The 24,651-nt window shown below is 51.9% G+C and overlaps 1 protein-coding gene across 1 annotated transcript in view; it reads right to left on the bottom strand.

The window, feature by feature from the left end:
• LOC144721109 (disintegrin and metalloproteinase domain-containing protein 11-like) overlaps positions 1 to 24,237 on the bottom strand; it is a 124,801-nt gene extending 100,564 nt beyond the window's left edge. Inside the window, exons 1-3 of the mRNA XM_078598491.1 lie at positions 23,738 to 24,237; positions 20,133 to 20,308; positions 13,386 to 13,456 (exon numbers count right to left, since the gene is read on the bottom strand). Coding sequence (XP_078454617.1) covers positions 13,386 to 13,456; positions 20,133 to 20,308; positions 23,738 to 24,167 — 677 coding nt within the window. The 5' untranslated portion in view covers positions 24,168 to 24,237. The remainder of the gene's footprint in view (positions 1 to 13,385; positions 13,457 to 20,132; positions 20,309 to 23,737) is intronic.
• Positions 24,238 to 24,651: the final 414 nt, after the last annotated feature.

Raw genomic sequence — 24,651 nt, 5'->3', positions numbered from 1 at the left:
CGCTCATCACCACCACCAAGGGCACCGCGCTCATCATCACCACCACCAAGGGCACCGCGCTTATCACCACCACCACCACCAAGGACACCGCGCTCACCACCACCACCAAGGGCACCGCGCTCACCACCACCACCAAGGGCACCGCGCTCACCACCACCACCACCACCAAGGACACCGCGCTCATCACCACCACCACCACCAAGGACACCGCGCTCATCACCACCACCAAGGGCACCGCGCTCATCATCACCACCACCAAGGGCACCGCGCTTATCACCACCACCACCACCAAGGACACCGCGCTCATCACCACCACCAAGGACACCATGCTCATCACCACCACCACCAAGGACACCGCGCTCATCACCACCACCAAGGGCACCGCGCTCACCACCACCACCAAGGGCACCACACTCATCATCACCACTGCCACCATCATCATCAAGGGCACCGCGCCGCACGCGTGGGCTCCACAGCCACCACCGTCGCCAGAATTCCCGGCGGTTCGCCGCGCCGCCGCTCGCGACGCAGCGGCGCCGGCGTCTTCCAGCCGATGCGGAACGGGGCCCAGTCCCACGAGTCGGCGTGCCGCTTCGGGGTGTGATGAACTGGGATCGTTGTGCGGGGGGGAGGGGGTCGTTACATAACGCCACCGTGGCGCTGAGGTGCGATGCGATTAGCGGCACTGTACAACCCTCCAGATAGGACGACCGTCTGGCAAGAAACAACACCTCGACATGAGGCGGCCGCAGCCTCCTCACGACTACAACAGCACGCGTCGTCGTAATGTATCTGACTCAATACTGAAATAGAATAACATTTTAATCCATCGACCAACGGGCCTTGCAGACCAGCGTGGTGTTTTGCACTGCTCTGCAAGCTCGGCCTCCCCACCGTGAGACGGAGGCCTCCCCACGCCATCCCCATCCATCATGGTCCTACGATGCCAAAATCCATATTGTTCCAGCACATGAGTTGATCTCATCGCTGCATCTCCACCGTGGTCGTGCCGTCGGCATGTTTCGTACTTGGGCTGCCATTCAGTCATCGGTCTCATCCAGCGGGCATTATCCCTCGTAGCTGAGAATCCTGTCCAAGCCCACTTTCCGCTTCTTACTTTATCCACTTATTTTACTTAAGTCAACATGAGGCGTCTACTTCGAGTTTGTTGCCCCAATCCCCGTGAACCTCTTCCTGTCTCTTAATAAAACTCCATGTTTGCATTTCTCCGTGCCTCTTTGCGTATTCCTCAGCTGTCCCGTCTTCTCTGTCCATGCCCATGTTTACGATCCACGTGGCACAGCGGATTACACTCACCAACTGAAATCTTCTTCTTCAAGCACTTTGGTAAGTTGCTTTCGATAATTCAATTCAGTTGATGAAAGCACTCCATTCTGTTCTCGTTTGCCTCTTTATGTCATGCTGATCCTGATCCACCTTCGCAAATGTCCATAGGTTTACATATTTTTCTGTGTTTTTTGAGTTTGTCCTTCCAAACTTATTTTACGTGACTTTCGTGTATCTTACGCCAACCTTTCCAGCCTTTTTTTTTATTAAGTTCTTCAATCGATTACTGGAATTCATTTTCAGTGGTTACAATGAATGTCATCATCAGCAACTCCGAGATGATTACGACAACTCTCTTTCTGTTGATGCCTTTAATCCTCCATCCAATTTTCAGAAAATTCCAAAGAGTGGAGTGGGTTTGAGGAGGATCCATCACCAGAGGGGATGATGGGTGATGATCAAGAACAATCATGGAGGTGCAGCTAGAGAATGGAGAGCCTCCCAGAGGACATTTACCAAGGAGATGGAACAATGCCATTAGTTCGTGTGCAGACGCCAAGTGGATTATTATTAAATATGCAGGAATTCATATTCTTTGGGTCTTTCGGTAAAGTCACGTAGATAGGTGATTTTCTTTGAACCTATTTACGTGACTTTACCGAAAGACCCAAAGAATATGGATTATTATTGTATCTCAAGATCATGAGAGGTGTGGGCGGCTTGGGAAAGCCTTCATCCCGCAGTGGAGTGTTTATGGCAGACGATGATGTGACTCACCCCCGAACCAGAATGCAGTCTGTGTAAATGATCTCCCAGATCTGTAAAGAAGGCAGTCTTGCCTCCAGTTTTAGTGAATGGGCCCGTTGTATTAACAGCTTATTCCTTTTCTTTGCTGATGCCCGCAGTTATTCCATATATTATGGGAATTCACCTCATACTGCAAACAGCAGCGGTCACTTTTCTTAGTGTGACATCTGAAAAAAATATTTTCTTCCCGTGTTATTATTGTAGAGATAGAACTACGTTTAATACAAGACATAACTCACGATTTATGTTTTATTTATTTAGCCATGTGCGAGTTCAGTAAGATTCATTACTGCACAACAATTCTTTTGCAAGGGAGCCCTGGAAGGCCCGAGTTATTTATAAACGGTTACAATTGAGGGGCAATTTCCACAACACGATTACGGGCTGTGACAGTGGCACACAGTGCCACGTTTAGCAAGTGAATGTCGCTGGGTGTTGAACATCCGATCTGGACCACCACGTGAGGCGTGGGAGCTCCGAGCCGCGCGTTCCCGGTGACGATTAACTCCAGCCGTGATGCTGCGTAAGCCGGGGCATGGCTGGGTCGGCTCCGGCTCGCTTGGGAACATGACGGCTGAGCGCCACAACCACATCACTCAAAACCAACGTGGGTTGCTCGCCACACGCAGTCGTAGCGTGAGGGTGAGCCGAATGTGTATTATAGATGCAATTAAGAAATGTAGAAGACACTTGCTAGAGTTGGTAAGAGCGAAGGAGATGTGTTATGAGCACTATTGGCTTAGAATATTATTATACCTGCACCAATCTGTTGAAAACAACTCTTGTAATTGCTGCAGCTGCGAATGGATAACTGGGAATTATAATATTAATTTACCACTGCTCCCTGGTGGCTCCTCTTATTTGCAGAAAACTGGCTCATTGGTGGGATTCATCAGTTCCATGAGATGACTTTTACGCGACTCACTGGCAGATCATTGAGAAAATCAGGGATCTGCCACTGCTTGTGGGCGACTCCTCTTACCCATAATTCCAGGAGACCACTTTCGGGTCTGTGTAGAAACATCGCGACTTCAATGGGACAGCACTTATTTGTGGAATAATGCAAATAAAATACATTTAGCGCTCGACTCCTCGTTAACTATTCATTTAGAGATCTTGTGTAACGTTCCAGTTTCTCGTGCACCTGGATATGGCAGCACCTCTGCCTTCCCCTCATCGCCAATTGCGTTTATTAACCGGACTGTCACACACAGACCTCCCCCCAATAGCGAGACTTCTTCTGGGCACCGTAAGGGAAAACAGAAAAGGGCGGTTTGTCCTGGCCTGTCTGGCCTTGTGCACAAGAAAGCATCCTACTACCACATTAGGCCGCATTAGGCCACAGACCAGGGGCGGTTTCTTCATTAGGGCGATTGGGCGACGCACCACCAATGTCATTCAACCACAGAGTCACGCTAGCCGTCACTGTGCCTCTGGATATAGTCCAATCAGCGTCATGCTACGTTCTGTGGAGTACCGCCTCTTTTTGGGCGATTTCCCTCCAGCTGAGAATCGCCCCGAGTGGTCCCATAGACTTACATTCAAAGATGATTTTTTTCGAACGGGGGCGCTGCAATGCATTCTCTATGGCTTCCGGGAGGGCTCGCCCTAACGTGCTTACGTCATCATACGTGCTTACGTCATCATACGTAAGCACGTTTCATCCAACAATATAATTTGTCGCCACCTAGTGGAATCTTTAATAAAATAAACTTGAGTGGTTTGTTTTAATAGTGAGTATAGAAACAAACAAGATGTATTGTAAGAGTCACTTTATTTTTCATTAATATTAAAGAAGTGAAGTTGCCTATATATGCTTAAGCTGTTAATTTATCCATTGCATGGGTGGACCTTATCCTTATCAATCATCCAGACATTTGCCCCCCCTGAGAGATTTTGCAGGAGCCGCCACTGCCACAGACCCAGAGTGCCCAGGAGGGATGATAGCAGAAACATTGCCTACAACCAGGGCTTCATTTAAAGCAGGGTCGGTGACCCAGACAACATTTCCACACCTGGCGTACCGCATCCAGTAGACCTCAAACGATGCACTCTGGGAGTGGCTGCGAGTCACGTGCCCTCTATTGAAGAAGAACAGCTGTGCAGAGATGTCCACACCTTCACCAATGCAAGCGGAGCTGCGTGTTGAAGTCTGGCCAAATAACGATGAAATACGGCATGGGGAGGGGCTCTCATCCAGCAGTGGATTGACAAAAGGGCTGCACTTGTACATGGTATTGTAAGTTGACTACTTAAAACAAACAACAGCTCCATCATTAAAGTCAAGCCTACTGAAATCACTAACGCCAGATCTCGTAAAAAACATGTTTCGTGATCCTCACAGATGATGCCTCGTCGTGCAGGGCAGTGTTAAACGTACATTGGAAATGTTGTGGGTTTACTCACAAACACACCAGTGTGTTGGAGTAGTAACTAAATAGCACGTTTTATTTACGTGACATGCCTTACTAATTGGTTGTTGGGTGCTGGTGGGTTAACGACACGTTTATATTGACGTGATCTAACCCAAAAACACCTCTTATGGATAATATTGGTTGCGAAAGCCGACGTGTTAAATAAATTGTTTCAAAGAGGATGGAGCCTTCCCAGCCGGGGACTACAGCACAGGTACCCCGGTGCACCATCGCTGGAGCGGCGTACACACACACACACACTGACACACAGACACACACACACACTGACACACACAGACACAAACACACAGACACACGCGCACACACAGACACACACACAGACACACACACAGACACACACACAGACACACACACAGACACACACACACAAACACACAGACACACACACAGACACAAACACACAGACACAAACACACAGACACAAACACACAGACACACACGCGCACACACAGACACATACACAGACAAACACACAGACACACATGCGCACACACAGACACAGACATACACACAGACACACACACGCGCACACCTGCACACACCTGCACACACGCGCGCACACGCACACACCTGCACACACGCGCACACGCACACCTGCACACACGCGCGCACACGCGCACACCTGCACACACGCGCGGCGCAAACCGCAGTAGTTCGTGGTGTAGCCGGCACGCACCGGTGCTCGGTGCAGGAACGGATGAGGGACTGCACAATTCAAAATAATTTTTGCCGAATCATCCACTTCCCAACCGCGCTGTTTGCAAGGTCACATTCCAGCACAGCGTAGCCATTTCACAGCACAGAGTACATCGTATTGATCACCATTTAACGTTCTTCCCCTTTACTTCATATTAACGTCACCTCGAGCAACATAATTCTTCATATGGGAGCTAAGGTCACGGGAACAAGCCCGTGTTGTGGGACTGAGTTGGAGCACTTTTGATGCACTCTCTGGCGGCATTACCCTTCACTAACTGCAAAGACTGCAGATTCGTTTTGTATAAACGATGACATCGAGCCCACAAAATACCCCGTCCGGAGCAACTCCCAGACAAGCCCCCCCCACCTCCCCACCACCTCCCCCCCCACCTCCCCCCCATATCGCACCCAAACCTTTTGGACCAAATTCGGGTGAGGATTGCCAGGGCTGCGAGCGTTGCCAGGGTTACGAGGACGGTGTACGCCTGCACCCCCCAGTGCACGCGAGCCCCGACCTCCACCTGCATGACAACAAGCCCCGACCTCCACCTGCATGACAACAAGCCCCGACCTCCACCTGCAGGACAACAAGCCCCGACCTCCACCTGCATGACAACAAGCCCCGACCTCCACCTGTATGACAACAAGCCCCGACCTCTACCTGTATGACAACAAGCCCCGACCTCTACCTGTATGACAACAAGCCCCGACCTCTACCTGCAGGACAACAAGCCCCGACCTCTACCTGTATGACAACAAGCCCCGACCTCTACCTGCAGGACAACAAGCCCCGACCTCCACCTGCAGGACAACAAGCCCCGACCTCCACCTGCATGACAACAAGCCCCGACCTCCACCTGCAGGACAACAAGCCCCGACCTCTACCTGCAGGACAACAAGCCCCGACCTCTACCTGCAGGACAACAAGCCCCGACCTCCACCCGCATGACAACAAGCCCCGACCTCCACCCGCAGGACAACAAGCCCCGACCTCCACCTGCATGACAACAAGCCCCGACCTCCACCCGCAGGACAACAAGCCCCGACCTCCACCTGCAGGACAACAAGCCCCGACCTCCACCCGCAGGACAACAAGCCCCGACCTCCACCTGCATGACAACAAGCCCCGACCTCTACCTGCAGGACAACAAGCCCCGACCTCTACCTGCAGGACAACAAGCCCCGACCTCTACCTGCATGACAACAAGCCCCGACCTCCACCTGCAGGACAACAAGCCCCGACCTCTACCTGCATGACAACAAGCCCCGACCTCTACCTGCATGACAACAAGCCCCAGCCTCTACCTGCAGGACAACAAGCCCCGACCTTCACCTGCATGACAACAAGCCCCGACCTCTACCTGCATGACAACAAGCCCCGACCTCTACCTGCAGGACAACAAGCCCCGACCTCTACCTGAATGACAACAAGCCCCGACCTCTACCTGCATGACCACAAGCCCCGACCTCTACCTGCATTACAACAAGCCCCGACCTCTAACTGCATGACAACAAGCCCCGACCTCTACCTGCATGACAACAAGTCCCGACCTCCACCTGCAGGACAACAAGCCCCGACCTCTACCTGCAGGACAACAAGCCCCGACCTCTACCTGCATGACAACAAGCCCCGACCTCTACCTGCATGACAACAAGCCCCGACCTCTACCTGCAGGACAACAAGCCCCGACCTCTACCTGCAGGACAACAAGCCCCGACCTCTACCTGCATGACAACAAGCCCCGACCTCTACCTGCATGACAACAAGCCCCGACCTCCACCTGCAGGACAACAAGCCCCGACCTCCACCTGCATGACAACAAGCCCCGACTTCTACCTGCAGGACAACAAGCCCCGACCTCTACCTGCAGGACAACAAGCCCCGACCTCCACCTGCATGACAACAAGCCCCGACCTCTACCTGCAGGACAACAAGCCCCGACCTCTACCTGCAGGACAACAAGCCCCGACCTCTACCTGCAGGACAACAAGCCCCGACCTCTACCTGCAGGACAACAAGCCCCGACCTCTACCTGCAGGACAACAAGCCCCGACCTCCACCTGCATGACAACAAGCCCCGACCTCCACCTGCATGACAACAAGCCCCGACCTCTACCTGTATGACAACAAGCCCCGACCTCCACCTGCATGACAACAAGCCCCGACCTCTACCTGTATGACAACAAGCCCCGACCTCCACCCGCAGGACAACAAGCCCCCACCTCTGCATGACAGCACCGGCTTGCTGCAGGAAGAGACGAGGCAACACCCCTTTGCGCGCCCGACACCCCATGGTGCGGACACTCTTGTCTTGTACACACGTGTGATTGGTCATGCATATGTGTAACATGCCTTGCACATGATATAACGTGTACAGCCATATGTCAAGAAGATACATCACGCACCAACCTGCTCTCTATATTCGCGCGCCGCAAAAACATCCATCATGGCCATTATCACAATCAAAACCATCACCTGTCGCACTGCATTGGGCTGCAATCCAGGAGCATGGTCACTCTGTAGGTTCGTGTTGGAATCACGGCCGAAACATGGCCACAGCACAAGGGGGGTGTCTTGGTGGCTACACCGGCTCAGCGCTGCCCAGGGCTGCGGGGGTAGCGACTCCGCCAGCGGCCGTCGCCGGTCAAAGCCTCCACACCACCCCCAGGGCCGAGATCCCCTTCGTGTGGGGGACGGGGGATCAAATAGGATCGGCAAGAAGGAGCCGTTTCGAAACCTCCTTCGTGTATGCGGCCAATGCGGACGTTCGCGTTCAACAGAAGCCAAGCCACCACGCCGAGACGGGGGCGCGAGCGTCACGCGGCGCGTCTGGGCCTCCACTGTGGGCCCTCCACTGTGGCCTCCTATGGGGCCTTTTGTAGGGCCTCCTGTGGGGACTCCTGTATGGCCTCCACTAGGGCCCCGTGTGCCATGGGAGCTTTCCACACTCTCCGAAGGCTACTCACAGCGGGGCCCTTCATCACATCGCCAAACACAAAACTGCACTCCTAATCAAAACTAGCAAAGAAATTAATTACATTGCGATAGCGCAAAGAATACTGGTAACGGTGCAATAACAGCAATGTAATTTATAATAGTAAAAGCAACAAAATGTCAATGAGGTGCATGACTCGCACATTAATCAAAGAACGAATTATAAATATTCGACTGAAAAGCAGAATTTAACAATTTGGAATAAATTCAGAAAACGCATGGTTACTCGTGTCTTCACTTGCCTTGAAACCAATGAAATTTGGTCTTCACCTATTGAGCAGCTCAGTGTTCCTATAGAATGTCATCTTTTTATATATTTATAAAGTACCTTCACTCAAGGCGCTTACCATAGTTTACAACACAGTGATAAAGCATAACTATTTTAATGACAGGGATATACAAGTGTTGAGCAATGGGTGACAGGGATAGAGGGTGCGTAGGGATGGGAAGAAGTGGAGGGATGAGGGGAGGGAAGAGGATGGAATGGGCAATAGAGAAGAGGTGAGGCTTCAAGAGAGGGACGGAAGGAGGTTAAGGAGGGGGGTTGCTTCATGTGTAGGGGAAGTTGATTCCAGTGGAGGGGTGCAAGGAGGGAGGACTGTAGAGGGAATTGATGAGCACCTCCTTAATGCTCATTTGAGTATCAAATCACTTTTTTTCCGTGTGAAATAAAAGCCAAGAAAGGGGAATAAACAGCACGTGGCAAGGGGTCGCAGAGTAAAACGGCAGCCTCAACATCAGGTCCAAGATACATATTGGACGTTGTACTCCACAGTATCACAAGAAGTGATTTTAATATAAGCTTTGGATTATATTCAGGTATATTGACCGTTGTAATTTAGGTTTAACAACTCGCTTTGTACAATTCAGACTCCAAGGATAAACACGAGTGAGGGATGAAAGCTGAGCAATAGGTGTACTGTACCTCCATTTTATAACCGGGATCGGCAACGTGAACGCGTCCCGGCACCTCCCACTGCACAGCGGCTCAGCCATCGTTTTGATTGCTCGCCATCGCTTGAGTTATGCCGTGCGCTATTCATTAATAATGCATAACGTACATATGTAACCTTAAACATAGATATGTGTGTTTGAACTCTACAGGAGCAATACAAATGTGACTTTTACCGAGCATGCTGGCAATGAAATCGGTTTGTAGTCTTGCTATCACAGCATGGTTTCTTTGTTTTACTTATTTTTTGTACTAACACATAATTACAATTTCGTCAAATCCGAAAGGAATTCACATCAGCGGGCCTTTACAGTTAATTTAAAAAACAACCCATCCAGCAGAACACTTCTTATCCGTCACAATGTGGGGCCTCTGTGGGGTTATTCACGAAGAACAGCCACACGTCTTCTTGGGTAATAGGGGTTCAGTAAAACTCCAGTAATCTGCTGTAATATAGGGGGAGGGGGGACCATATCACGGATACCATAATCCGTGGCGCATTGCCGAGGTTTGTTATACAATCTGCAAAAAATTCACTGCAACGCAGTGTGCCGCGGACTACGATAGGACAGAGGCACTGATTCAAGCGACGTGGATTACAGGGGAAGTATGGGAATGAGACTTGCGGATAAATGAATTCAGTTTGTGGATTATGAGGTTATGAGTTTTTCTAAGACCAAAATGGCACAAATCTGCCATATGGGTACTTTTTTTAGACTTGATATCCAAATCTGAATCATGCAAAATAGTTTTCTCCAAAAAATCACGTCAAAACAAACAAAAAGTTAAAATTGCAGAAAAAATTTCCCTGCAGCTCTGCATAAGCTCCACCGTCAATGGGTCACAGTTTGTGGTTCCGTTCCCCGGATTACAGAAGCAGTAGAATATCACCCATAATCCACAAACTACAAGGATTTGCAGTCCTTGGATCGTGGATTATTTAAGTTCTGCTGTATTTGCTGCATGCCTCCTCTTAATCACGAATGCATTATAGGTAATTGGGGATTTTGCAGACCCTGCAGCTAACATAAATTATATGAGTCGGGGTAATGGGGTTGCAGATAAGAGAAGTGGCTATTTAACCTTCCACGGTTTTTAAACACCCAAAATATCTCTTCTTCGGGCTTCAGCAGGCACTTCCAGGATTCTCCAAATATATGACAATGCTACGGCAAGGTCAAAAGGTCAGCACAGCCATTGGTGCTGATGCTATTGATGGCACAGCATATAAAGATATCGTGGCCAATCTCTCTGAGCCTCTATCATCATGTAACAGACACACACACACAACGACACAACGTTTGGCTCTCTTTGGAGCAATTGATCTATTTTACCCCACAAAGCACCCGAACAATGCGGCACTATCTTCCCCCGCGCCCTCTCCCCATTCACGTAGCAGAGTTCGAGCCGACAGGGCGCGGTAAGCCCCATGGCAGGGGAGTGTTGACCTCTAGAAAAAGGTCAATTTAGGTGTCTGATGTGAAATTCAAAACTGTAGTGAAATAATCTATCCCAATGTGCATTATATTTGTAGCAATTCTAGATTCATAACAATGAATCTCAATGAAAAATAATTTAGATTCTATCCCATAAACAATGTATCGAAATCCAAAACATTTTTAAACATTACACCGTTTGAATTCAAAGTAATGTTTTCTGGAATAAATGAATTCACACAGTGCATGTGTATATCCACCTCTCCCAGCACTACCCAGTGACTTGGTTTCAGTGGAATTTGGTTCTGTCAATTTAACATGAGACGTTCACCATCACTGCCTTACAGAAACAAATGTGGGCCTACATTTAGGTCAGCCCTATATAAAATAAATAACTTTCTTATTATCTGTTTTCTGCCACAACGTGATCAAATATTGCAGCTTTGCTTCTTTTAACCAACACTTTTTGTTGGTCAGGCAAAATTCTGGTGTTATTTCATAGGCTAATAAATAACACGTAAATATCAATTACCCTTTAAACTGCTCGACTACGAATAAATCACAGCAGACAAGACAAACTAAAATAACAGCTAAACGGAAAGTGTTTGTTATTACGACATCACAAACAGGATTTCGGGTCATGGTTGCTCGGCAACACGCATCCTCCACGATGGGAGCGGCCCCAGAAGCCGGAGTTAATAAATAAATAAACAACGTCCACCCTGTGGTGCCACGTGACGCTGCCGCCGCCGCCAGGGGGCCGTGCGGCAGCAGCGTCACGGCGCCCAACGGGCGGCTCCAATTGGCGGGCGGCCCCCACACCTCTACCCCCCCCCCGTCTCCGTAAACGCGACCACATTTCCCCCATAACTCGGGGGCATCTCGCGGCCTCCGATACAATTGCAAATCAATTTCAAGGTTGCTCTGGCGGTCTTCAAAACCCGGGCCTTCCGCCCCAGTAATCACAGCATCCTTTCCGGCCATCAAAAGAGCCTCAGCTCCGCGGGAACCACCTCCTGCAGTTTGCAAACCCCCCCTCCCACATCTGCGCCCTTTCCCTGCCACGCTTCAAAGATCCACGCTCCAAAGCTCTCATCTCCTGTAACGAGGTGGCCTCCTTCTGCAGCCTCCTTGCAGATTCAGGGAGAGTGACGCAGTGACGCGGTGGCCCAGTGGTAGCTCCGTTCGCCACTTGTTGCAGAGGGCCGCTGTTCGGATCTGGCAGGTGGCCCTGGTTATTACGGCTGGTGTACTATTATTATCTATTCATCGTGAAATACGCGACGTCGGCTTCAGAGTGGACATTAAATATCTCCTGACGTCATTTGAAACGAGTAGGCCATTGTTTGCCAGCGTCACTGTCCAAATTTGCTAGATTTCAAAAATTAAGCAGCAAAATACTAATTTGGGATCATACAGAGCAACATCGCCCCCTGCTGTGGAGCTACTGCGAACTGCGTCTGGAAAGAACGCTTCCGTCACGATAGCCTTGCGCTCTAAGAACAGCAAAAATATGAAATGTCCTCCTGCGTAGGATGGAATTCATTTACCCTGCTGCATACATCGTCGTCCACCACTCTCCTGTCCACCTCCATTCGCTCCCCGTGCTCCCCCCCCCCACCATCGCCCGTTCCTCATCACATTCTGCTGAAAATGTTCGTAGAGCCCCTTCCATGCACGTGGTATTTAAACGCTGCGTGAATCTCCATGGAAGCGGTGAATGCGCTTGGTTGCTGTCCGAGCCGTCCACGCACGGCGGCTCACGGCACCCGCTGAAGATAGATGAGCAGGCAATACGTCTCCCTCACACTTCAACCTCTCCACGTAGAAAATACAAAAATTATTTTGTACACAACCCATCATCCCCACTGCCTTCTGAGAGTGCATAATTTGAGCAACATTGATTCAGTATTGATTTGGTACTTTTATATTTCATGTGGAGAGACAGATATTTGAAAGAGACGTATTGTCTGTTTATCCACTTTGTTACCTACATTCTCCACAATGATGGTTATGGTTATTTTGTGTTATGTCTTTTGTCTCGAACTGAGACCCATATATTAAAGACAAAGTATTTGCCTGGAACATCTGGCAAGCCCGACCCTGCTCATGAGACACTGTGAGTCGAAACGGTCCAGAGTGTTGCTTGTGCTGAATCAACACTGTTGGAATTATTCCATCCCAGAAGGCTTCATGGCCGGTGGGTTGGGTTAAAAATACTTGAGGTTTTTTTTTATGTGAAGATACAGACATATTAAGGAGTATATAGAGTCCACACATCTATTTTGTTACGTATTTTCTCCATTTTATGTTTTTTCGTATGATGGAGGCTTTGCTTCCACAGCACTCATTGCCATGGCAACACGACTGAGCGTGGCCCGACGCGCGGTCCACCATGCGGCCTGGCGACAGAGGGGCACGCGGTGGTGCCAGAGTGAGGGGGAGGAGTGATTGGGAGGAGTACCGCTGTCTCTGCACGTCCAGCTTCAATTCCCTCTCACGGCCAACACCAGTGACGAATATCTGAACTGGTTCTGGGCCTCCCCTGAGTTGACTCAGCCTAAAATGAGTGCCTGGTGCAGTGTATAAACATCGCCGCTAGGGAGACAAAGGCAGCCAGGCGTGGTGCTGGCCACACACCCCCTCTTGTGACGTGCCGGCCTTCGTAGGTGCTACTCGCTAACAGCACTTGCCCTGACGGTCCGAAGGCCTCGTAGTGTTAACGTGAGGTTAAGTAGTGTGTGGTGGGTGTGCGCTGGAGCTGGGGAACTCACTGGTTGAGCTGCAGGTCCAGGGTGAAGGAGGATCCGAACGCCGACACCAGGAAGCTGGCGAGCGCCGCGTGCTGTGGGGCGACATCCACACGGGCATCACTACGCGGCAACGCTCGCAGTCCAGAGCGCTCAACAGCGGCACCGGGCTTGGCACCACGCACGCCCTCACCTCAGTGCCCATGCACGTCACATGCAGTCATTCTTGCTAGATCATGACACTGGAGAAGGGGTCACGTTCTCAATTAGCGTCACTGGAGCGTGAGCATTACGAGAGTCAGCCATTGGTCCCACTCTTTCATGTGGAGTTAGCACAGTTGGTTATGTACGGTACATCCTGAAGCTAATTATTTATTATTTTTATGACTACGCTTGTTCACCCAGGAAAGTATTATCGAGTCTCAAGACCATGTTGCTATGTCTAATCTCAATTTAGTAATTTGCAGGTAAATTTTTTCAGATTTTAGACGTTTTAATAATAATAACTTAGATTTCTAAAGCGTCCTTAAACAATGGATATCAGAATGCCGTGCATGTAGAGGAAAATAAGTGAGAAGTAACTGGGGAGAGGATGACAAAAGAGACAATATAGAGAACGAGAGGCAGTCTCTGTGTTAAACAGCTGCTGGGGTCTTCAGCCAAGACAGTCGCCATCGACTGCGAGTCCCTGACCTCCGAGGTCAGGAAACTCTGGAGCCTGGGCGCCATGCCGACAGCAGCCCTGTGGTCGAGGCCTGGAGCGTGGTCACGCTAAGTAGGGTGCGATTGGTGGATTGCAAAGATCTCAATGGAAGAATCAACTCCCGGATGTGATGGCGGAGCAAGCCCATTGAACACAAGTAGGAGATCTTAAACTCAACACGGTCTGAACTGGAAGGCAATGCAGAAACGCCAGCACAGGTGAGAGGCACGGTCCTGAAGAGGAGTGTGCGTCCTGGCGGCAGTCGACTCGGAAGGGTGCTCGGCGCTCCGGAGAGCGACGCGTTGCCAGCAAAGATGTGGGAAGGCAACCTCGTGGACTGATCTATCAGCGTTTGGGCCAGTACCAGTTACATTGTATGGTCTTTTTTTTATTAGCTCTGGAAGGAAACCAGAGAACACAGAGGGACGCATGCAGAACATGGGGAGAACAAACTCCACGTAGAAAGGCACCCGAGTGAGGGCTTGAACTTAGGATTTCCTGCTGCGAGACATACGTATTGCCGCTGTGGCACCTTGCCGTCCACATGACCATCTGTGAAAGGGCAGACGTTCGACACTCCGTGGCGGCGTCATCGTCAGCGGAAGTGCGTGACGATAAGAAGTGCGTGCTGGTGGAGAGCGTGTGAGGAGGGGCTGAAGGAGCTGCACTTGAGTGGCAATGCGCAGGAGGAGAACAAACTGGAGCAGCAGGGAGACCACATGGAAGAGCAGCTGATCGAAACCACGGAGTAGAACATGGACATCGACAGTCCTCCATCGCTCAGATACTCGATGAACTCAACAGCATCTGAGCGCCATGCTGTGTGCGTGCTGTATCCGTGCTGTGTGCGTGTTGTGTGCTGTGTGGGTGCTGTGTGTATGTTGCGTGCCGTGTGGGTGCTGTGTGCGTACTGTATTTGTGCTATTTTCACGGTATGTGCTGTGTGCTTGCTGTGTGCATTCTGTGTGCAAGCCTGCTACGTTATGACAGCCAGCTTTGGTTTAATGGACCGATAGGCAAAATTCACATTTTAGCTTATTTTTTTGTCTGGATGGATACTTCTAATTGACTTGTGGCAAATCTTCCACGTATTCAGTGCAGCTGACTTACGACGCACATTACACACTCAATTAGACTCAGCGGCACAGCTCCATTCTCCCCCCTAGGGCTGGAGATACGCTCACGAAGGAGGGAGCATTGCATTGGGACGTGGGGATCGAGCGCCGGACAGACGGCCTGAAGGAAATGCAGGGCCTGAAGAAGTGAGCAGGGAGGCGGTTCCCGGAGAGTGACGGTGGAGCCGCTGGCGTGAGGGCCCCGAGCAAGCGAGCGAGCTGCACAGGGACCCGAACGAGGAGAGGTTTGGTGGCAGGAGGTGTGCCCACGTGAGATTCGCTATCGACGCCCCCAGTCCAAGGCGACGTTAGGAATCTTGGGGTTCAGCATTAATGTTCAATGCTCAGAGTGCTATTCAATTTGCTTTCATTTGGCAACAAAATGCAAATGGGATCTTTACTTTTATCAGACCTGCCAAATTGTTAACACCTTACACACAACTCCCACTGCGCGTGAAATCAATATTGCGATTAAAATGCTTTAGTAAAGTGTTTGGCATGGAGGGCCCTGGACATTTGCAAGACACTTGGCTAACCAAGCAGCATGCTAAACAACAGCTCGGCGTGGTCTGTGGGCAGCTGAGATCACATTCGTCCTAAAATCAGATTAAAATTGTTTCTGAAAACCAATACGCTACTTTCAAGTTAGGCAAAAACAGCCAAGACAAATCAGGAGCCAGCGCTACACCAGGGGAACACCACAGCGTGGTCCATCAGCCCCTGGGGTTTCTAGATCAAACTTTACCCACAGAATTTGCTCAAGCGGGCAAACGTTCTCATCTCTGGGTCTCATCAGCAGAGTGTGGCCTGTTAAACGGATGACGCTTGATTGCCTGATGCGGTAGCCAATATCTGTCCACACTCGCTGTGGCCCGTTCAGAGCAGTACAGCAACGCTTGTACAGCATGCATTGAGCTATTGTGGTGGATTATGGGTAATTAATGGACACTTGTCTGCCCTCGTATCTTGAGGGTTTTATTTGTTTTACTCGCAATCCACTGTGCCAGAATATCATAGATTTGGTAGAATGCTGCTGTACTGCTTGCCATTCCATCACTACAAGCACCAGCACATACCAGAGGAGTGGTTTTCACCAGAAACCCCATCGAAGAGCTGAAAACCAAATGCAAGCCATTGTGTGCTAGAGCTGGGCTTGTGCCGGGCCAGAGCTGAGCTAGAGCGGAGCCAGAGCTGAGCCAGAGCTGGGCTAGGTGGGTAGCGCAGTGGTTCGCGCGCTACACTACTAACTCAGTGAACCAGAGGGCATGGCCAGCATTCTGGCAGCCGATCTGGCTTTGTTGAGGGTGTGGTTCCACCATTGGAAACGCCGACCGGGGCCTTTCAAGGCTGCCCACAAGCGCTCTCCGCTTGAACGGTCGTGTAGCAGACACCACCCTCGATGGGTCCTTCTATGATGACCCAGTTGCCCGTGGCCCCACTCCAAGATATTGAGGGGTTATCATGGACAGGAGTCTGGACTTCATGCCCCACGAGGCGACCTGGGTCGCCTCAGCCGGTGCGCTGCGAACTGCCGATCTCTCGACGATCTTCTCAGTGGCAGCTCGTACACAAAACTGCCAGATGTGCAATTTGGTAACGCGGTACGTGACCGGGACACTGGGGCTGACGGCAATCCCCTGGCTCCCTGTTCTGGCGAACATTCTGCCACCAGGCATCTGCGGAAGTGTGCAGGCCACAAAGGAGTTAACATGTTTACTTGCCGACGGTGGCCTGCCTATCGGCCGGGGCCCTGACGGTGCACCTCGCCACTGACTCAGGCCCCGGTCCCCCTTCCGGGACGGCGCTATCGCCCTCCTGGGCTCTCGCGCGGGAACGCTAGCAGGCGGGGTGGAATGCCGCGGACGTCCAGAGCGAAAGCCTCGTTCGGGACCCAGGCATTGCGCCCCCTGGCTTTGACATTCCTCGTAGACACCGGCGGAAGCATCAACCACACCGGGGCATCGCTGGGCCAGTGCGCGCACCTCCTTCACGGATGGATGGTTGAGGACGGGCCATTGTGGTCTGCGCTCGTGCGATGGAGGACCAGCGGAGCTGTGCCGGCTCTCTCCTGGTGCCCTCTCATAGTTGGCTTGCCTCGACATTGGCATTTACCTCCTGAACATAATGCCATACGCAAGTACGGAATAGCGTTATACACACTACATTCCCCATGGCAGGAGCCAGTTTATCCGTGGGGTGAACATAATTGACTTCCCACAATGAGCCATTTATTTAATAAACCTTAGGGGGATGATGGACTGAGGTGACCTTGACCATGCCCCCTTCCCACGGTAGCTCAAGCGTTCCAGCAGAATATCGTGGCTGGATATGGTCGTCACTGCATTGTGTTTATTTACATTGACAACATTGACCCTTTAAAAGCACCCCTAATGTTTGGCCAAGGCCAGCGCTCACCGTGACGAAGCATCGCGCTCTCTCACGCATTCCCCTGGCCTGACTCCCACCCCTCCTGCCGTATCCCACTGTCTCCCGATGATATTGTTATTGTTGTTTAACCAGGAAAGCTTCGCTGATTCTCTTGACTCTTTTTTTAGGAGAGTCCTGCAAGGTTTTGGCAGGAGGGGGCGATGATTGCTGTCTATAAGCCAGTGGAGTAAATTATAGCTAATTTTCTAATTTTCAAATTTGGACCATGATGCTCGCATACTATGGCCTTCTCTCGCAAATTACATCAACGAATCTTTAAAATCCACAAACAGATGGCGGGTAGTCTTGTTGAGGCTGCTCCAGCCACAGTGTTAATCATGGCGGCCCTGTGCAACGCACTCACAACCCCAACAAGCAGCACGAGCAGCGCCGCACAAAGCCAGCACCACAGAGCTAGTTACGCTACTCAACGACAACAACTTACCACAATCGTGAGAATTTCCTGATGTGACCAACAACAGTGAATTGTGTGGTACTCATTAATACAATAAGTCGGTTATCAAACAATTCGCTCTTTTTGGCCCTGCTACCATATGTGGTATTAATATCTGCTCTGGTCCATGGACTACCACTGCTAACACAGTCCCTCATCTCCTTTCTAATTAATATAAATCTGCTAAAACTGTCAACATCTACCATAATTTAATGATTTTTTCTTAAATATCATATTCTGCCAAATATCATCATCGACGTTTAGTTTGATAATGGACAATTAAACTATCTGTGTCATCTGTGCGATCAATGAAGGTTGGAACAGTGCCCCACACAAAGACAAAGATCCTCCGTATAGCCTTAACAGACTGTTGGGGCAATGTTGGGGCAATGAACCGAGTGCCATGTGTTCTAACACGAATTGTAGAGACCACGCTGCATCGAAAAGGGAGCTGCCATGGTCGTATAATGGTCAGCAGCACGCTGGACTTGTAATCCAGAAGTTTCCTGTTCGATCCCAACTCTAAGAGTGGCATCAATGTGGCAATACATGAACCAGATGTTCATTTGAATACTCCACTAGTTTATTCAGGAAAGCCTCACTAGATGTTTGCAGTAGTGGGCAATGTTGCTACATGCAATCCAATTGACTAATTTGGAGGCAATTGTTCAGCAATGGGATGTTTTGCCAAATACCAGTTAAACTGAACATGCTTTTAAACTTTGGGCGGAAACTGGAGAACGCAGAAGAAACCCACGCAGAGCCGGGGGGAGGGGGGAATATACAGACTCCACACATAATGGAGGCAGGGTCAGGAGCACAGGCCCTTCTTGCCGTGACTTCCAAGTGTCCCTAAAATGAAATACCTCCACGGTGGAGCGATGTCTCCATCAGTCTTAGACCTAAACATAATGGTCACCACATAGACGTGGGGAGGCTTTCATCCAGCAGTGGATAGATCGTGGCTAATGCTGATATGGGGAAAACAAAACTTGTACAAAGGAGACAGCAATAAATCTAAGTGCAAAAGACGAAACAAACAAAAAATTATATTCGAATTGCCATCCCACATGATGACATACTCCAAATTGCTGGGGGGGGGTGAACTATGAATTGTCTCATCATTTGCAAGGGTGCTGATGTCATAGCCCAGAATCTCAAGTGTGATAATTCCCTGCGACTGAACCATTAAGAAATTAACAACCAACTGAGCCAAGCTGCCACAGGCAAGAGTAGGCAAGACAGAGATCTCACTCGGCTCTTACCCACAGACATTTTACAAGTAAAGCACTCACATTCAGCAGCGTCAGCTAATGCCGTCCATACAGGGACAGTCACAGGAGGCTGCTGTCACTGCCCGAAATGGGCAATTTTATTGTTCCCAGAAAATGCATTCATTTCGCAGGTAAACTTCGTGCCACGACAAACAAAACCAGACCAGTGGATCAATGCAGCTTCAGGAGCTGAGTGAGTGTATATGAGGAGCGGCGACGCAGTGGTGAGCGCAAAGCGCTAGGAACCAGGCAACCCGCATTCAATTCCCGCTCACAGCCAACATCAGTGATGAATACATAAACCGCTGTGGGACTCCCCTAAGTTGACTCGGCGTTAAATGAGTACCTGGTGTAAACATCAGCATTGGCGATACAAAGACAGCCGGGCGTGATGTTGGCCACCCACCCCCTCGTGTGCCATGGCAGCCATCATAGGTGCTACTCGCGAGCCTTAGTTGTCCCAACAGTCAGCAAAAGGCTACGTGGGGATCTTTGTCGTTGTGCTCCCCATGGCACGCTGGTGAAACTTCTCTGCTTGCTGCACGATGACAGCACGTGCAGACATAATCGCATGGCTTATATTACCGCAAGCAAACCCCAAATTGATCTGCTGTGTACAGAACAACGTTCCCACACTTATACAATAACAACAATCCCAGGTGCAGCCCTCCTGCCAATCCACTGCTACGTGACGTTGATGGTGCTATGTGACATCGATGGTGCTGCGTGATGTTGCTACTTGATGTTGATGGTGCTGCGTGATGTTGAGGGTGCCGCGTGACGGGGTTGATGCCTCACCTGTGCATGCTGCTGCTGCTGCTGCTGCTGCTTGGAGGCCGTGGCAGCACCACGCAGCACCGTGGAGAGGAGGCGGCCGCCGGGCGCGGCGCTCTCGCGCTGTGCGTCCTCCACGCGGAACAGCAGGCGGCTCGGCCTCGTCAGCTCGCGCTGCGCCCAGCCGCCGCGCACCACCACTGCCAAGACAAAGGAGATCCCCCGTGTAGCCTTAGTCGGTCTGTCGGGGAAAGTGCCTTAGCGAGTATCAGTAGGAAGTCATGACACCATTCGTTGACATTGATCAGCCTACCATTGCATTGTATCTGTACCAGATGGATATTCCCCCGGAACAGCCAAAGTAAGCTTCTCAAACGAGGTGCTGCTATGAAGGCCGGCTTGGCACACGAGGGGGTGGGTGGCCAGTGCCACGACCGGCCGCTTTTGCCTCCCGCGTGGAAACGTTTACACACACCGCACCAGGTACTCATTAAAGACTGAGTCGATCTAGAAGAGCCCCTGGACCAATTCAAATATTAACCACTATTGTTGGTAATGAGCAGGAATTGAACTCAGGTCACCGGGTTTGTCGCCCAGTGGCGCTCACCACTGCACCACCACTGCACGTACACACTCGCACACACGCAGACACACACACACTCGCACGCACACAAACATCATCATCATCATTACGCTCGTTCACCCAGGAAAGCCTCGCTCTTCTTCAAGAGGATCCTGCCAAGTTGTTACAATAGGGGGCGATGATCGCTGCACGTATTCCCAGTGAGTAATTTGCGGGACAGGTTAAAAATGTGCACGCAAATAGTGATTTGTCTGTACGTTTGGTATTTGCGGCATTCTTATCGCGCGGAGCGTTTCACGAGGACGCTGCGCGTCACGGTCAAGAGAAGTGTCGCAGAACGGGCGATGGTTGGCGCAAATCATTGACCAATTGAGTCATTTTCCAATTTGTCAAAACTTGGACCATGGTGATGGTAACTCAACTGTGATGATGAGTCCTAATAAGAACGAAACCGGTTCACAAGTTTGTATCTCTGCATCACTGATGTTGCTGTTGTCAGTCGGGTCTCGTTTGGTCGATTGTGATGGTGGCTAAGAGGCCCACAGCGAACTCCTTCAGCCACCGCTTCTGCTCCGTCTAACGCGGAGCCACCTGGTGGGTTACACACTATCACAGCCGCCATTCGCCACCAGGTGGCACTGACGGTACCATCGTGCGTGTGCCAGGCTACGTGCACTTTGAAGCCGCTTGAAGAGTCGAAGGCTCGGGAGTCGATTACGGGACAGAACCAGGTGCTGTGGGTTGAGTGATTTGACTGGCAGATGCATCACCTGAGCTCCCCACTGTGCCCACTGATTTCCTCATTGGTGTGAGCGTTCCTTTACCGCCTCCAACTGCCCAGCAACTTCCTTCACGAACAACCTCCACAGAGGCTGATCTTAACACCGTTGGTACCAGTTATCAGCATGTTCAATTACCTCCAAATATTCCCATACTACATCGGAGGCATATCCACAATCTCTAACTCCTCACAGTGAGCAGCAAATACCAGTCATGAAATAATTTCATGAAATAATTTCATGACTGCACCTGGGCGTCGATTAGCCTACCATTGTACTGTATCTGTAGCAGACGGATAGTCCTCTGGAACAGCCAAGGTAGCTTCTCAGACTCCGTGCCTCCAATTGTTTTTTTTTTCAGATAATGTAGGCGCCCGAGGACATCCTTGAGCACCAATAACGGCCGGCAGGGTACACGAGTACCATGGCCGGCCGCTTGTTTCTCCCGATTTGTCATGTTTACACAATGCAGCAGGTACTCATTTGAGGCTGAGTCGACCTAGGGGAGGCCCATGATCAGTTCAGATAATCGTCTGGTTTTGGCCGTGAACGGAAATCGAACTCGGGACGCCAGGTTCGTAGCGCAGCGCGCTAAGCGTGATATGAGCGCTCCACCACACACGCACGCGCCACACACGCACGCGCCACACACGCACGCGCCACACACGCACGCGCCACACACGCACGCGCCACACACGCACGCGCCACACACGCACGCGCCACACACGCACGCGCCACACACGCACGCGCCACACACGCACGCGCCACACACGCACGCGCCACACACGCGCGCACGAACCATGCGCGCGCGCGCCACGCACGCGCGCCCCAAGCATGCACGCGCACGCACGCGCGCACCACGCACGCACGCGCACGCGCGCACCACGCACGCGCGCGCCAAACACGCGGCGCTCTGCACCAATCGCGCACGCGCCGCGCTGCAGCCAGACGAGGGTGCTGGAGAGGAGGAGGAGGCGCAGTGCGCGTTGGGCACGGGGGCATTCGGGGGGCTCTGTGCCCCCCCACCACCACCACTACCCGAGTGGATGGGGGGGGGGGCGTCGCTGTAGAAGGGGTGCGGGGATGAGCACCCTGGGAGGGATGTGCGAGGTTATGGGGGAGTTGTGGGGTGGATTTGTGTTCGTGACCTACAGGGGTGGGGGGATGAGTGTGGTGTGTGTTGGGTGGTGTGGGTCGGGTGTTTGATGTAGAGGGTGGCGGTGTGGTGTGTGGTTCGTACGTGCGTGGTGTGCGTGAGTGGGATGTATGTGCGTGGTATCTATGATGGAGGTGAGTGGTGTGTGTGTGTGAGTATGGTGGGTGTGAATTGGGGGTGTGTGTGAGTGATGAAGGTTAGTGGTGTATAAGTGGTATGTGGGTGGGCAGAGTGATGTGTATGAGTGGTGTGTGTGTGATGTGTGTGAGGGGTGTGTGTGTGTGAGTGGTGTGTGATATGTGTGAGGGATGTGTGATGTGTGTGAGTGGTGTGTGTGATGTGTGTGAGGTGTGTATGTGACGTGTGTGAGTGGTGTATGTGATGTATGAATGATGTGTCTGATATATGTGAGGGGTGTGTGTGATGTGTTTGTGTGTGATGTGTGTGATGTGTGTGAGTGGTGTGTGTAATGTGTGTGAGGGGTGTGTGTGATGTGTGTGAGTGGTGTGTGAGTGGTGAGTGAGTGGTCAGTGAGTGAGTGGTGAGTGAGTGGTGAGTGAGCGGTGAGTGAGTGGTGAGTGAGTGAGGTGTGAGTGGTGAGTGTGTGGTGTGCGTGGTGAGTGAGTGGTGAGTGAGTGGTGAGTGCGTGGTGTGCGTGGTGAGTGAGTAAGTGGTGAGTGAGCGGTGATTGGTTAGTGAGTGGTGAGTAAGTGGTGAGTGAGCAGTGAGTGAGAGGTGAGTGAGTGGTGAGTGAGTGGTGAGTGAGCGGTGAGTGAGCGGTGAGCGAGCGGTGAGTGAGCGGTGAGTGAGTGAGTGGTGGGTGAGTGGTGGGTGAGTGGTGAGTGAGTGGTGTGAGTGAGGTGTGAGTGGTGAGTGAGTGAGGTGTGAGTGAGTGGTGAGTGAGTGGTGAGTGAGTGGTGTGAGTGAGGTGTGAGTGGTGAGTGAGTGAGGTGTGAGTGAGTGGTGAGTGAGTGGTGAGTGAGTGGTGATAGAGTGGTGAGTGAGTGGGTGGTGAGTCCGTGGTGAGTGGTGAGTGGTGAGTGAGTGAGTGGTGAGTGAGTGGTGAGTGAGTGGTTGAGTTCGTGCTGAGCGTGATGCAGCTGCGTCGCACCTGCAGGTCTGGCTGCGCGCACCCCCGCCGCCAGCCCTGGCTCCGCCACCACCAGGAGGAGGGTGAGGGTGGTGAGGCTGGCGAGGCTGGTGAGGGTGGTGGGTATCCGAGGGGCCGCTCTCGTCGTCGCCGTCATCGCTGGCGCCGCCGCCCCGCGGGGTCGCGGCGATGATGATGGTGGTGGTGGTGGTGACGCGCGGCGCTCTCCCGGCTCCAGCAGCGGCAGGGCGGCGCTGCAGCGCCCATGGGCGAGCGGCGGGGATCCTCGCTCCTTTGTCCGCGCGCAGCCGCGACCGATGATAAAGCCGCTGTTCGCGTTCCTCTCTCGGTCTTCCTCCTCTCGCTGCTGCTGCTGCCGCCACTCAATGCTCAGTCGGCGGCTCTCACACGCGAGGCGGGGACGCGCGCTGCATCTTAACGACGTCCGCATCGACCGCAGCAGCGCAGCCTCCTCCTCTCTCCTCCTCGATCTCCTCCTACCCTCTCCTCGATCTCCTCCTCCTGCCCTATCCTCTATCTCCTCCTGCCCTCTCCTCCCGGCTTCTCCCCCCGCACACGGCCCCCTTGCCCTCGCGTCTCACCCGCAGCAATCACCGCACGGCTCCTCCCCTCCCTCTCGTGCGCAGTGGAGGAGGAGGAGGCGGTAGCCTCAGCAGCAGCGCCGCGCTGCTCCGCAGTCGCTCCCAGCAACGGCGGCAGCAGCGCAGGGCGGGGCTGAGCGACCTCTAGCGGGGAACAGCCCCCAGCCCGTACCACCACCACCAACCTACACACCACCACCAACCTACACACCACCACCACCAACCTACACACCACCACCAACCTACACACCACCACCACCAACCTACACACCATCCCATACCACCACCACCACCAACCTACACACCACCACCACCAACCTACACACCACCACC

Source organism: Lampetra planeri, chromosome 10 (genome assembly GCF_965212315.1).
Source record: "Lampetra planeri chromosome 10, kcLamPlan1.2.h2, whole genome shotgun sequence".
Lineage (NCBI taxonomy): Eukaryota > Metazoa > Chordata > Hyperoartia > Petromyzontiformes > Petromyzontidae > Lampetra > Lampetra planeri.
This window is presented reverse-complemented; position numbering and strand designations above follow the sequence as displayed.